Source organism: Mchenga conophoros, linkage group LG16, assembly GCF_057382185.1.
Source record: "Mchenga conophoros isolate Kocher_MC1m ecotype Shallow Benthic linkage group LG16, M_conophoros_male_GT1.1, whole genome shotgun sequence".
Lineage (NCBI taxonomy): Eukaryota > Metazoa > Chordata > Actinopteri > Cichliformes > Cichlidae > Mchenga > Mchenga conophoros.
Window position 1 is genome coordinate 21013379 of NC_140541.1, and position 13874 is coordinate 21027252.

At 39.5% G+C, this 13874-nt stretch overlaps 1 protein-coding gene across 1 annotated transcript in view; it reads right to left on the bottom strand.

Annotated features, from left to right (window-relative positions):
- Positions 1–12853: 12853 nt before the first annotated feature.
- Positions 12854–13874, bottom strand: part of igsf3 (immunoglobulin superfamily, member 3) — a 74286-nt gene continuing 73265 nt past the window's right edge. Inside the window, exon 10 of the mRNA XM_085249106.1 lies at positions 12854–13388. Within this exon, the coding sequence (XP_085105232.1) occupies positions 13138–13388 (251 nt within the window). The 3' untranslated portion in view covers positions 12854–13137. The remainder of the gene's footprint in view (positions 13389–13874) is intronic.

A 13874-nucleotide genomic window follows, 5' to 3' on the forward strand; every position in this document is an offset into this window, starting at 1 on the left:
TCTACTGGAATTTTCCCACACAACCAACTCTAGGGTTTTCAGGGTCCAAAAATATCCAGTGAGCAGCAGTTATCTGGGTGTGTTTGTGTCAGAGGTTGGAGGAGAATGAATGGCTAGACTCATTCAGATTAGAAGTCTACATTTAACAGCACACTACAACCAAAGTAGTTTTTCAATGCACAACACGTCCGGCCTCAAAGTAGACAAACTATAACAATAGAAAGCCGTACTGGGTGGTGGTGCCTCAATGAGACAGAACTGTAAGGTGCTCCTTAAACATTAATCTTGCAGCAATAATCTTGAATTCAAACCCCATTTTACATTAGTGGAGCTGATGAACAGCAGGTGAACATATTTCAGTTCTCGGGAATGAGTATCACAGAGAACCTGTCACTGCCGGCACACACCTGCCTGGATAAGGACACTGAGGAGTGACTGTACTTCTTAAGAAAACTGAATTTTCATGTCAAGTTCTTGTTAACTTTTACTCAGGAGCAGTGGAGAGCAACTTAACTAGAAGCATCACAAAATGCTTTGATTTTCACCAGCATCCATCTGTTGAGCCTCACTGTTAACAGTGAGGTATCTGCATACAGCTCAAAGGATACTAAAAAAAAATTACCCACCACAGCCTGTTTACCCTGCTGCCATCTGGCAAAACGAGGAGGGATCCAATGCTGTACCACCAGACTCCGGAGCAGTTTGTTTCCTCGGGCAATTTAGTTATTATTCTTTGTTAGTGCAATACATTTACAAAATTTGAATTTGTCATAAAACCTTGTGTTATATGTCGACAATTAAATCTTACATTTCACTGCAGCAGCCTGCTCGATCTCTTCTACTATTGATATTAAGTCTGTTTTTATTAATCCTCACTCAGGTTTTCAGTGTTAGACTTCTGCTTGTCACTGGGTATATTTTCCACAGCTCTTTTAACTCACGTGGAAGGAGATTAATGGCTCCTTCACAGAGAAAATCTAGAGTACATGATCCAAGCTGCGTGACTGGCTTCCACTGATTTTTTTTCCCCCCTCTCCCATTTGTACACAAGATGGCGAGTTTGGACAAAAACCTTTTTGATTAAATAGTCAGGGGTATATTTATTCATTTGTAAACACGAACAAATATTTTACAAGCCTCCAGATTAAAAACTCTGCGCTGTAATCTATGGTGTGTTCAGGCTTACTAGTGTGAACAGCAACGCTACAAATTCAGCAGATAATTGGACACAGAGTGATTGCTGTGAATAAGAGGAGCCGTCTGTCTCTCTGCATATCGACAACACTGCTTTAACCTTTGACTGCTTTTCAAAGACTTTTATTGCTCTGTCAGTTTCAATCATTACACTGAAAAAAGGGGGCTGTTATTTTTCAATTGATTACTGTCTCGCAGTGGTGCCAGTGTCTGATTTGTTTGAACAAGGAGAAATGCAAGTTTACGAGCAGGATGTGTTTCCAGGAATCGATACGTAGCATTGTATTTGTTGAATCACCAGAACCAGAACCTTGTTTTTCCCGCACACCCAGAAAGACCAGAGATATATCTGTGGTTTCTCTCATCTCTTTATCTGCTGAAAGAATCCCTCCTGTCAATGAGAATCACCCATGACATACTTCAAACTGCAAGCAGCTCACTCTTAATAATGCAGTATATGTCTTGGAGGCAATTCACAGAGCTGCTGAAATATTGATGCCTAAAAATCTGTATTTTTATTTTAACATCACAGATAACGGCAGATAATGTCATCATCTTTGCTTACAGGGTCGATGGACACGTGTATATAGAGGTTTGCATACTGTGCGAGTGTGTTACAGTTGAGTTTGTGTATTATATGTGTGTTTGCGCATTATTGGGTGAATCTACTGTGACCGATTTCTGTTCTAATAGAGGATGACAGCCGTTTTGTATGCCTGTGTTGCTGCCACTTGGAAATGAGAGACAATTCAATGTGAGTGAGTCGGCAGCACCTACACATGCTCCACACTACTTAAGCCATGTCGTAGTGTCATTATTAGTTAATTGACAGTTGTTGTTTCACTCTCCACACTATCTACATGCCATTTGTTGATTTGTTACAAAGTTTTAAAAGCAGAGAGAGAGAAATGTCGGCAGCAGCAGTGGGAACAAGGACAGAACCGGTTCGCGGGGGTTAGAGGATGCTCAAAGAGGGACATATGCACACACCTCACATACTGGCCCTTAACTTATAGATCAAAGTCAGCCATGACAACAACATCCAGAGGTACTGTTATTTGTGGTTAAAGGCCATAATAGATGTGGGAATGACTGGAGCACAGAAAAGAATGGTCCCAGATCAATCAGCCCTTGGCTTGTCCTAGTCACATGTAAAGTACCTATGCCTTTCACAGCATGCTACTGGCCTTGTGCAAAATAAAACAATGGACACACACACCACACACTGGGAATGGCTGAGAGCAGGTGTTGAAAGTCCACAAAACGATTTTACACTAAAAAAATGATTCAGACAGCCGTCATGCGGAGTGTGACAAAGTGGGTGAGAAGACCATTTGTCTACATTCTTAGTTAACATTCTTGTTTTGATTTAACCATATTTCACATGTAATCTGCAATAGGCAAACATCTACTATCCCGGGTTTGTTTATCTTCTGCACTTTTACAGATTATATAATATAACATCTTGGTTTAAATCAATTCATGCAAGTTTGTTAAGTTAACATGTTATTTATTTCAACTGTTAATTTGTATTGTTTGAACTTACCTTTACCTACCTGTCTTCCAGAAGCAAAAGGAGGAAATGTAGTTCTACTTCCTGCTTTATACCGTCTGGGTTCATCTGAGGTCACAGGAAGAGACCAAGGGCAGGAGGGGAAGAATTCTTATAATTTAATAAAGTTGATTTTAAAGGGTTTATAAAGAAATAGATTTAATGTTGTGATATGTATTGATTACACCAGAGTTTATGTTGCCAGTCAAGAGGAGTAGTAGAGGATGAATATAATCATGTTCATCTCACCTACCTACTGAATGGAATAGTCCAGAGGAGAAAGTGTTTGATTAAGGGGACTATTTAAGCAGACGAACTCAGGTGTTTCAGAAGAAGGGTTCAGGTCAGTGTAGCTGTGTGCAGTTTGACCTTAATTTCCGTTGATTTAAGTTCAGTTATGTTTATTTGAATTGAGTTAATTATAGAGTTGAGTTTCTTATTTGTTTCTTTGTAAATATTCTTGGGCCACAGAATGGTGAATAAATCACTTGCTACACTGGACAGCATCAGTCTCCTGCACTTCTTTGACCGCTTAAGTCGAGTCCTACCACACGGAGCTTTTGATCTTCAGAGAGCTGAATGTCTCAATGCCTGGCAGAGGTGTTTGCAGACTTCAACAGAGTACCACAGGGTGTACAACCAAACAGTGAAGGTGGTCAGATCAGCAAACAGCATGTCCCTCCAGAACATGTCTCGATAGACTGCAGTTCACACATTACCACAACAGGGTTTTGCTTTAACACCTGGTTTGAGTACGAGTATCTACATCTACATCTGGAAATTTTACCCCAGGGTCTCAGACATTCTGATACCGGTATCTCTTACCATATGCATGATCACGAGAGATGAAAAACAAGATAGGAAAGCCTACTACATGCTGTCAAATACTCAACTGGCTCATCCAAAGATGCCGTTTGAAGTAGCTAGCTTGTCACAGGGGAATATGTTTTTTATGTTTCTGTATTTTCCTCTCCTACTCTTCTCTCTGCTGCCATTTATTTTGTTCCATCTATTCCCCGCAGCACCATCTTTGCCTCTTCACTCTTTCCTCCTTTTCTGGGATTATTGTATAGCAGAATTATATCTTTCTGCTCCTCCAGTCTTCTTCAGCACTAAAGACACATTAGTGAACTCGCTTTGCCCGCTCCTGCTCATTCATAATTACTTGGCATCCCACAGGAGAACAAGATGCACATCACTGATTAGCTTGCTGTTTACCAACTTTACTTATGCATAAAGGGCTCATCTGATTGAATGTGCATCATTATATTAACAATTAAAAACATCTTGCCTAAGATAAATTTACAAAAGATCTTTTTTGCTTCAGCTCTCAGCAAGGTGGGCTACTTTGTAGAATATACTGTTAATGTATAATGGATATAATGGATAGTAATGGAGGTATGGGTTGCCCTCGTTGCCTCTCAGCTCCTGCTATAGGGCCTACTGATGTGTGAAATAATGCATTTTCTGGAAGGTGACAATTAGCTTGCATATAGCTCTTTTTTTTTTTTTTTTTTATAACTATATGTAAGGCCTATTGTCTTAGCTGCCTGGTCTCAGGGTACTACTAGATAGACTGCCATGAAATATTATAATTAGACCCTAGAGAACAAACCCTAGAGACCTAAATGACAATTTCACAGATTTTTGCACTTCCCTGATGTTAACATTAGTGGGGACTGGTGAAAACTGGAGAGGAGGAAAACAAACTTATCATGCTATTTTACACTAGCTGGGAACTTACTCTATTTCTGCATTTTAACATTCAACAAAAGATTAAGTTAGATTAAGTCTTTTAGATTTCATTACAACTGTTATTTATTGAGTTCTTGATGGGAATGCTTGATGTGTTGCCATCTGTATATGTAGCGTCTGAGTCTGCAATGCATTTTTCCAAATGTCCAGTAGGAGGCGAGTCTTGTGCTTGGTTGGCTAAATTGATCTATAACCTCAGAAAACATTTTAATAATAACTTCTTCTTTTTTTTTTAGCTTGTGAAATATAACATATTGCTCAGTTCTACATTAAATGACCCCATTAGCTTGCATTGTCCTTCTCTTATTCAGTCAGTCTGCCTCTTACTCATCACATTCAGTTTAAAAATGGCGGGGTATGTCCATCTTTTTATATGCACTGTCCAAAAGGGTCACATGAAAATTTTGGGCTGTTTTCTAAAGCCCCTCCATAACAGTCTCAGCTGTGACAGTAGAAGCCAGCAAATGATGACATAGCACACAGTACATTATGCCAAAAATGCATCAGCTCTGCTACAACAAGCTAACTGCTCAGTTGGTTAATGCAAGTTGCAAGCTAACACTAAAAAAAAAAAAAAAAAAAGAAGAGAGGAATAAACATGAAAAAGGAAATGACTCCACTGAAATTTCTAATTTGCAAGCAAAATTTGTTTGCAAGTCAGAAATCATGACTCTATAATTCTAAATGTATTTTGCTTCTATGTCTCTACAAACATTCATTGCACTCACAGAGTGTAGTACAGAGAATCAGTAACATACTGTCATATCAATAATGTATTGTGGCTGTTGATTGGTTAGGGAGGATGTTTTCTGGTGGTGCACTGTTGTGCATGTCTTGGCATGCATTAAATTAATGCAGGATCTCCCTTCAGAAGGACAACACAAGCTCCTTCTTGCATACTTACAGTATATGCAGAAAAGTGCTGAGACACCTACACATTACATCTACAGGAGCTGCTTGGCTATGGAAATCCATGCCATGAAGCTCTAGGGCACAATTTCTGTGCTGATATTAATGCCTGGAGGTCTGGAGTTCTGCAGTTATTGAGTAAGCGGAGTGTTGGCGACTTTTATAGACTATGCCCCTCAGCATGATGTCAGCTTTATCTGCCACATCCTGACTGGATTGCTGTGGTTCCTGAACACTTTCACTTTGCAATAAAACCACTTAACAGTTGATTGCGAGATATCTAGGAAAATATATAGACCTTATTGCAATGATGCCATTTTACTACAACTACAGCCACTGAACTTACATGAGATCTTTAGAGCTACACATTCTTTCACAACTGTTGTAAAGCCGAACTGCCTGGCCTGGTTTATTATATACCCCCATGGCAACAGGACTAAAAACATCAACGATTAAGAGGTGTGGTCCAGTACCTTTGTATATTCAATGTACACACACTCATGCATACAATGCAGGCTGTCGTTTCCCCTCCTGCCTTCCTTGCAGGGGTTAAAACAAACATTTTAATCAAAATTGCAATGGATTATGTCTAAAGAGCAGGAAAAATCTATAAATTATACTGAAATTTGGGTAATAGTTTATTTCAAGCAATTACTCTTTCATGTTTTGATCTCCTTCATGCCTCTAGAAAACAGACGAGGAGAAATCTCCTCTGCCTCTATTTAGCAGCCTCCTCTGGCTGACACAGTTTTTATTTTAAACGAAATGATTTTAAAGCTGATCAAATTTGTGCAATACATGCTCCCGCCAACCTCAGCGCACTTGATTTAGGCGCTTTTCATGGTGTAAATGCGACACTAAATGTGTATATAGCAAAGCTTCACCTTTATTTTTGTTGTATGTTACCACCGCTGTACTTCCAGCATCATAAAATGGGTAGCACTAGTCTTTTTAAAAACTCTCTCAGCGCTACCTTCACCCCTGCTCTTCCCGCTCACTAAAGCTTCGTTCTAAAATACATCTAGCAAACAAACCTTCTCATAGTCAAAAGTCCTGTGTGCTTTGAAAAGCTCAAGAGATTAAGTGGACTTTCTTCATTTTTTTTTCTTCACAAAAACCAAATATTTTGCAAGGCAATTAGATCCATCAAGCTTTAAAAGCTCATCTTAATTAGGTCTGCATCTGAATCTCCCGGCTTCCTCTGAGAATTGAGAGGCTAAATGCTGGGGTCCCAAGCGAATGTTGCAGCAACCTTAGCACCAGTTTACTTCATCTTAGCCGAACCAGTGGAAGTACACTCATTTTGTGTGTATCAATTAGGAATAAGATGAGAATATTTCAGTGTGTGTTTGAATGTTTTATATCTATAATGAATGATGTGGGGCCATCAGGGTTTTTGTTGTTGGTTTGTCAGTAGAGGTGTCTTCTGCAGTACATCATTTGTCTGTAAGTGTCCATGATAATCTCTTGACCTTTCCCCCCCCCCCCAACGGACAACCTTTACAAACACGTTTTGAATGGAGCTATTGATTCTTTTCTCAAGCAGCTTTTATACAGATCACAGATTAAAGACTGCTGCTGAGGCATCAATAGCAAATTACAGTGCAATTTTCAAGAGTACAGGTGGCACAACTGTTTTCTACTTTTACCGCCTCTTGTCCATCATCCACGCTAATGTCTCGAGAAGTAAATGTGCAGATTAACATTTCATGCCCGTTCTTTCTGATTCAGCCTTACATCACCGAGTGAGTCATACTACACAAAGCAATGTGGTATCATACAACAGTGAGTGCAACAAGCTGTACACAGTCCTCATCTACCAATCACCCTTTACAGGGTGTTAATTTTGTAGCTCTGCCTCCCTTATGTCTCTTCTCTAAGAACCAAACAACCTGTCTGTAGCAGATACTAAGCTCCGTGATTAAGCTAACATGTTTTTGCACACAGGCGAATATTCCCTGCAGAAATTCACACATGATCTGTATCCATCTTCAAACATTTTTATCCCCGTCCTTGTTTGTTATGCATCCAAGCTCACCATAGTGCAAGCAGAAGAGAAAATGTCCTTTCTTTGCATTTTCTCCAGCACTTTCTCTCTTCTATTGGTAATAAATCATAATATAGTTGCCCGACTACTGCCCTGCTGCTCTGGATCGTTAAGTACTGTCTGCCCAAGTGTGCCCTTAGGTGTCTAGATTCTCTGCAAGAACTATGGATTTGTGATTATTGGTAACTTGTATGCAAAACACATCTTTCCTCATAGAGGGAATGCTTGAGAAAGTGGAGACAGACAGCACAGAAATCTTGAAGGAACTGGGACAGGGAAATAGTGCTCAAAGGGGGACAATTGGTGTTTTGCATCCTGTGAGGTTGCGACACAGTTTGCCAGAAAAAAAACACACACAAAAAAACACCCAACAACCAACAATGTGTTAACAGTGTGTGCTAGCTATCTACATCAACAGATCTTTAACGGTGGCCTCCCTTTCAGGCAAGTTGAGAATCTGCATGAATAACAAAACCAGATGAAAACCAAACCACAATTTCTTTCCCTCACCCTTTCTTTTTCTGTGGCCATGCTTTATGGAGATAATTTCAGAATTTGTTCTTGGCATCACTGGGTATTCCTTTGCATTATAACAGGTAAATATGAATTTGGGAGAAAAACAAATGGCATAGACTGACTGAAGACAGTTTACTGCTGCAGTGTTTGATGGAGTGATGGTAAAAGATTGAGAAATTCCACCTGTGTTGGAGTTATGTAACTGCAGAAGTGTTTGTTTTTTTTTAAGTTGCTGGTTAATTTGCGTGAGGATCTCCAAGATCCACCACAGTTATGATACAAGTTTTGTAATTTTTTTCTCCGTACACCACCGCAACATGTTTTTACTATAAATGTGATTGGAGTGCCGAGTTTCAGCTTTAATTCAAGAGGTTTAACAAAAGTATTCAATCCTTTTGAAGCCTAGAACCCATGGACATCACCCAATGCCATGTTTGGTCCTTTGTTTGATCTAGCAAAGATGCTTTGCTAGATCTTTACTGCATCCACTTTTGGATAGCTGCTCATCTTTCTGCCTTTAGTTCTGTCTTCAGTAACTGAAAGTCATCCTCTGATGGGTTTAGATCAGGTGACTGATTTGGCCATTGAAGAACATCACATAAACTCTTGGGTTGTTATGCAGCATGCTTTAGGTCATTATCCCTTTAGACTGTGAAGCACTTTTTAAATCAGCTTTGCAGCTGAATATGAGCAAAGAGCTGTAAACTTCAGAGTTAATCCCATCACTTTCACTGGTATTGGCAGTCATACATGCCCAGGCCATCACATTGCTTCCACCATGTTTGAGATAATGTGGATTCAGACTATGAGCAGTTTGTCTCCTCCACCCTTTTCTCTTCTCATCATTCTGGTACAAGTTAATCTTTTAGTCAGTGGTTTGCACATTGTTGTAAAATCTGTATTTCCATTCAGCAAAGCATCTCTTGACTGTAGATTTTGACAACAGTGTTAGATTTGTTTTTTTCCTCATCCTCCACTTATATTTACATCTTGTTGGACCTCATACCTTGTATATATTATAATTTAAAAACGATTGTCAATTGTTCACTTTCTTTTGAGCATCTGACAATCGAGGACTTTGTATAAAACTGGCTGTTAATGCTGTGCGTTTGATAAATCAATTGATATAAAGCTGAAAGTCTGCACTTCAATCACATTAATTGAATGTTTGGTTAAAATTCACTGTAATGGTATACAGAGGTGAACCTACAAAAAAAAAAAAAAAGGGTCCAAAAACATATCGATCTACATACATACTTTAACATGATGATTAAATTCCTTTTATGCACAAACTCAAATGAATAAATAAACATTCATAAAATGAACACAGAACATACAGAATACAGTAACTGTTGCCCAGCAAAGGACAAAAATCTTACACTAACTGAACAAAAACCATGCCTCCTATAGTGCTAGTATCATTTAAAGAAAATGTAGATGTTTTGCAAGGGTGTAGAAAGCAGCTCAGCAAGTCGTGACTGTTGTGAAAAGAACTGATAGATATATCGGTTTAATGACGCATCTCCAAACTCTGCAAAATGTATATGGTTGGAAGCAAAACAGGAAGAGGCAATCAATGTATTTTTATTGCAATAAACTGACAATAGCTAAGTGTCTCTTCAATGGTCACAATGGTAACTATTCGATAGAATAACATAAGGAAAAATAAATTAACCATGGTCATATAAAAATACATCAGTGAAAATAAAGCATCACTGGTTCAACTGAACACATCAACACACACTGTTTTACACCTAAATCCGGAACCAGCACACAGCCAGAACATGCAGCCCTCAAAACACAGCTACAAGACTGTCAGAATGTGTGGAGAGATCTTGGGAGGTATGGGTGATATTATTACCACAGAAACACTAGAGACTGAGTGTACAGCGCTATTGATGGTAGTGAGCAATGTGACATGAAAAACCACAACCGCATCCTCCACTTCCTGGCTAAAGTCTAGAAAGATACAATTAATGTTGCATGAATTAAGTCTCAGATTGTGGGATTTACACATTAAAGCCAAAGCAGCTGTTCTGTGGGCACCATTTACCCATCCAGCATCCCTGGAAATGTCTGAGATTCATAAAAGGCAATCACTCAACCAACAAATGAGTTCATGTAGACTTTTTGTTTTTTTCCTTCCCAGCTTTCGATTTAGCGCTGACGATAGCGCAAGCCCATAAGAAGTGGAAACCATTTTTGTCAAACCACACCAGTTATTTATGTCACTGACTTCCTTCCTGTTGTGAGTTTTTTTTTTTTAAATCTTGTCAAGAGATGTAGTTGTAAACAAACACAAAAATAATAAGGCAATATTTTGACCACCGAGGTCTTTGTTAGGCAAGCGCATGTGAGAGAACACTTAGAAAATTAGGACCATTGAGAAATCATAATGCAAAAAAGGGGAAGTCATTTGCTATGTATACAAAACAGGCCAGTTTTATGCATGTAGAATTTGCTTAGTTTCAAAAATCAAAATGTTGCCTCATTGTATTGCTGGCCTTTGAGCTGGTACTACTTGTCTCATTTCCACTGTGTGGCACTTTTTTTCTCCCCCGAGCACCTTGCACCTGACCCGGGATAGGATATGATCCGCAAAAATGTGTTTATCCAATCATGTTGGCATATGCATAATAACAGATGGACGGCTAGTTGATGCTCCAGGTTCTGTTATGACACTGATCAGGTTAGTTGTAGCTGTATTTGCTGCACATGCATCACATTTCTAACTCCCAGCCTCACTCAGATTAAAATGGTATTGTCTACTTGAAAAGGATCATTTGGAGAAAATAAAAAAAAAACTAGGAAGCTGTGTAGCTCGTGTCACAGTATAGGAAACATACTTGTAGCTTCTTTTTTGTTGTTTTTTTTCTTGACATAAATATGTTTAATGAAATGCTGCATAAAAGCAAAGCATTAAAAAGACGAATAGGAGCAATAAATATCAAACACAGTCTCCACAACACCCATTCTTGAAATGATCTATTTCACAGGCTCAAAGGGCATGTAGAATTGGCAGTCAGATATCGTAAATGATGACTGGGGCCGGGGCTTCGTATTCACTCTTGGGTCAGGAAGTTTGGGGTGGGGCGGGGGCGGGGGAGGGGCTGGGCTGGGCTCTGTCACACGAACACAATTCACAGAGTTCGAAGTTTACAAAACATCAAATTTCCTCCTGCAATATTGTCATGCAATATACACGTTGACACGACTGAGACGACAATAATGTCACGTTTCTCAAGAGTTCTCATGTCCAGTCTGGCAGTGAATGGGGGTTAGGCCCACATTGGATAGAGGATTTCACACCTCCCCTGGCACTCCAGAGAAGGCAACAGAGGTTTTCAACCCTTCTCCCTTGCGTCAGGGGAGCTGAAGCGGATGCCTTCAGCCAGAATCCTTGATTAGAAGACATGTTAAACAGTTCCGCTGTCTTTGACCAAACATCCTACCTAAGGTGTTACATCACACTTCACTAAATAAATGCGACTCAAGCAAAAAAAAAAAAAAAAAATTGAATAAGCATTTACGTGAATCTATTTTTGTGACTTGCCTGGTCAACTATTGTATATTTAAAGCCACAGTAAATTTCATTATAGTTATAGATATACAGTGTTTTGACACTGACCGAACTTGACAACCTGGTATGAAATGCGCAGGACAAATCTAGCATTTCTACTTCTACCACATTGTCAACACACAGGCTATTGACATATGTGCTTGGTGCAGTTGCCTGGCAACACAAGCAGAAGCAGTTTTTTTCTTTTTTGAAATTCAAAGCAAAAAAGAAAATCTTACAAAGCTATGCAAAACAGTATAAAACAATAAATAGAAAAAAAAACAACAACCTTAGAATAATCACAAAAGTCAAACATTTGTCATCATAAACTGGTCTTCTGATGTGCAGATAATGTGTTTAGTGGTTTATGATACATCTACACATTTTTAATCTTCAGTGTGGCGCTATACAAATCCCTTAAAAAAAATATGCATCTGATATCTTTTAAAGATGTAGGACTTCGTGGTCGTACGGGGGAATTCAAAGAAATGTGCAAGAATTCAATTTCAATCAAGAATGTGGAAATTCAACCAGGACAACTCAACTGATTCAACATAAGTACATTTTTTTCTTTTGTTTTTGCCAACAAGTCCCATAAATCCACAGCAGGAGGTAAGAAGACGTATTTACAATCTGCCTTTGAACCCCCCCCCCCCCCCCCCCCCCACCCTCTTTAAAATTTCAACGAGTAGCTGTTGAGGAAATAAGGAGGACTTGGCACTGAGAAAAAATCACTTGTGTTAAAGTACATATATCCTCAGCAGGAGGGAGCTGTTCATTTATTTTCCATAATTTCCCCATCTCCCACTCTTTCGCTTGCAGTTTCTTTTCTGGGAGAAGAAGAGTGGGACAGTCTCCCACTAAGGCCAGAGTGTCTGGCAGTGTTTAAGTGGCACACCAGGACCTGTTTCTGTCTGCCAAGCTAAACTCATTGTGAAGGCAGGTGGGCCAACACACATACACACATCCTCACTTAGGACACAGACTTGTGTGTCCTAGCCTTTGTCTCTATGCAGCCTGGCAACCAAGTCGGCAGCTACGAAGTCAGTGGGCGCAAAGCATCACTATGGCAACCAGCATAGTGGGCAAGGCTGTAGCTGCTCCTGGATCAGTGCTGAGACTTTTTTTTTGGCATACTCTTAATGCCAGAGTTGATTATAGAGTTCCTTCTCTTAAATGTTCTTCCTAAATTGGCCCGTGATCTCATGTGCACAGTTTTTTTCCCTCCCCGCACTCTTTTGAAAAATAGACGAATATTCAGAGTAATAAAGATGCAACTAAGAAATTAAGATTCACAAAAAAAAGACAAAACAAAAAGAAAATGAGAGAGCCTCATGATACTTCCTTTCCCATACTTTGCACGTGCACAGTTAATTGTGCTTACACACTAGACACAACCTCATCCACACACACACACACACACACACTTTTTTAACATAAAACAGACAGCCACCAGGGTGTGAATTTTCAAACTGATCAACTGATTGACTAATTCAACACAGCAGTGAACGACAGTAAGGTCTGAAGGTGGAGTCCAGATCTGCTCCCTGGCATAGTGTAGGCTAAATCCACGATTTAAGCGAGGCAGTCGGGCAGGACCCTTGCTTAGTCGACCGAGCCGGGGTGCAGGCTGAGAGCTGGCGGGTCCAGGCAGGTGGGAGAGTAACTGAGGTGAGGTTCTTTAATCCACAGTAAGGGAGCACCGTTCTTGCCTTCTTGGCTCTTGCTGTTGTTGCGGCTCTTGTAGCGGACTAGCAGCAGGGCGATGAGGAGGATGCCAAAAATGGGGAAGGGATAAAAAAAGACAAAGTAGAAGAGGGAGCTATTGGAGCACACCACTGACTGGACGGTGGACACTGTTGGCAGAAAATAAACACGTTAGTTGTTTTATTCTTTCAAAAGTTTCTCATTTATGTGTCAAAATATCACCATTTACTGATATATATACATACATATTATATTTCTTTCTTCCACCTGAGAAGCTGCTGTATCAGCATATGTAAGCTGCTATGATGTCACATGAATGAATATGTGGTTATGTGAGAATAAGTGGGGGGGAAAAGAAATTGAAAACTACACCTCTCAGAATTTGTGTAAAACAATAATTAACAGGATTTCCGGCTTTTAAAAATAGTTTTACCAAGTTTTGGCAAAAACAGAAGGAACTTAGATTTTTCCTAGATAAGCTCAGTGCCTTTTTGATCAGCGTGTATATATCTGGAAGTAAGGAAAATGATGTGGCCCTCTGTAATGGAGAAAAACAAAATGACCTTAATGACTGTAAATAGAGAACGTTCAGAGTTTTTCTCTTTTCTGTCTGTAGTCATAAACTTTTAGAAGTT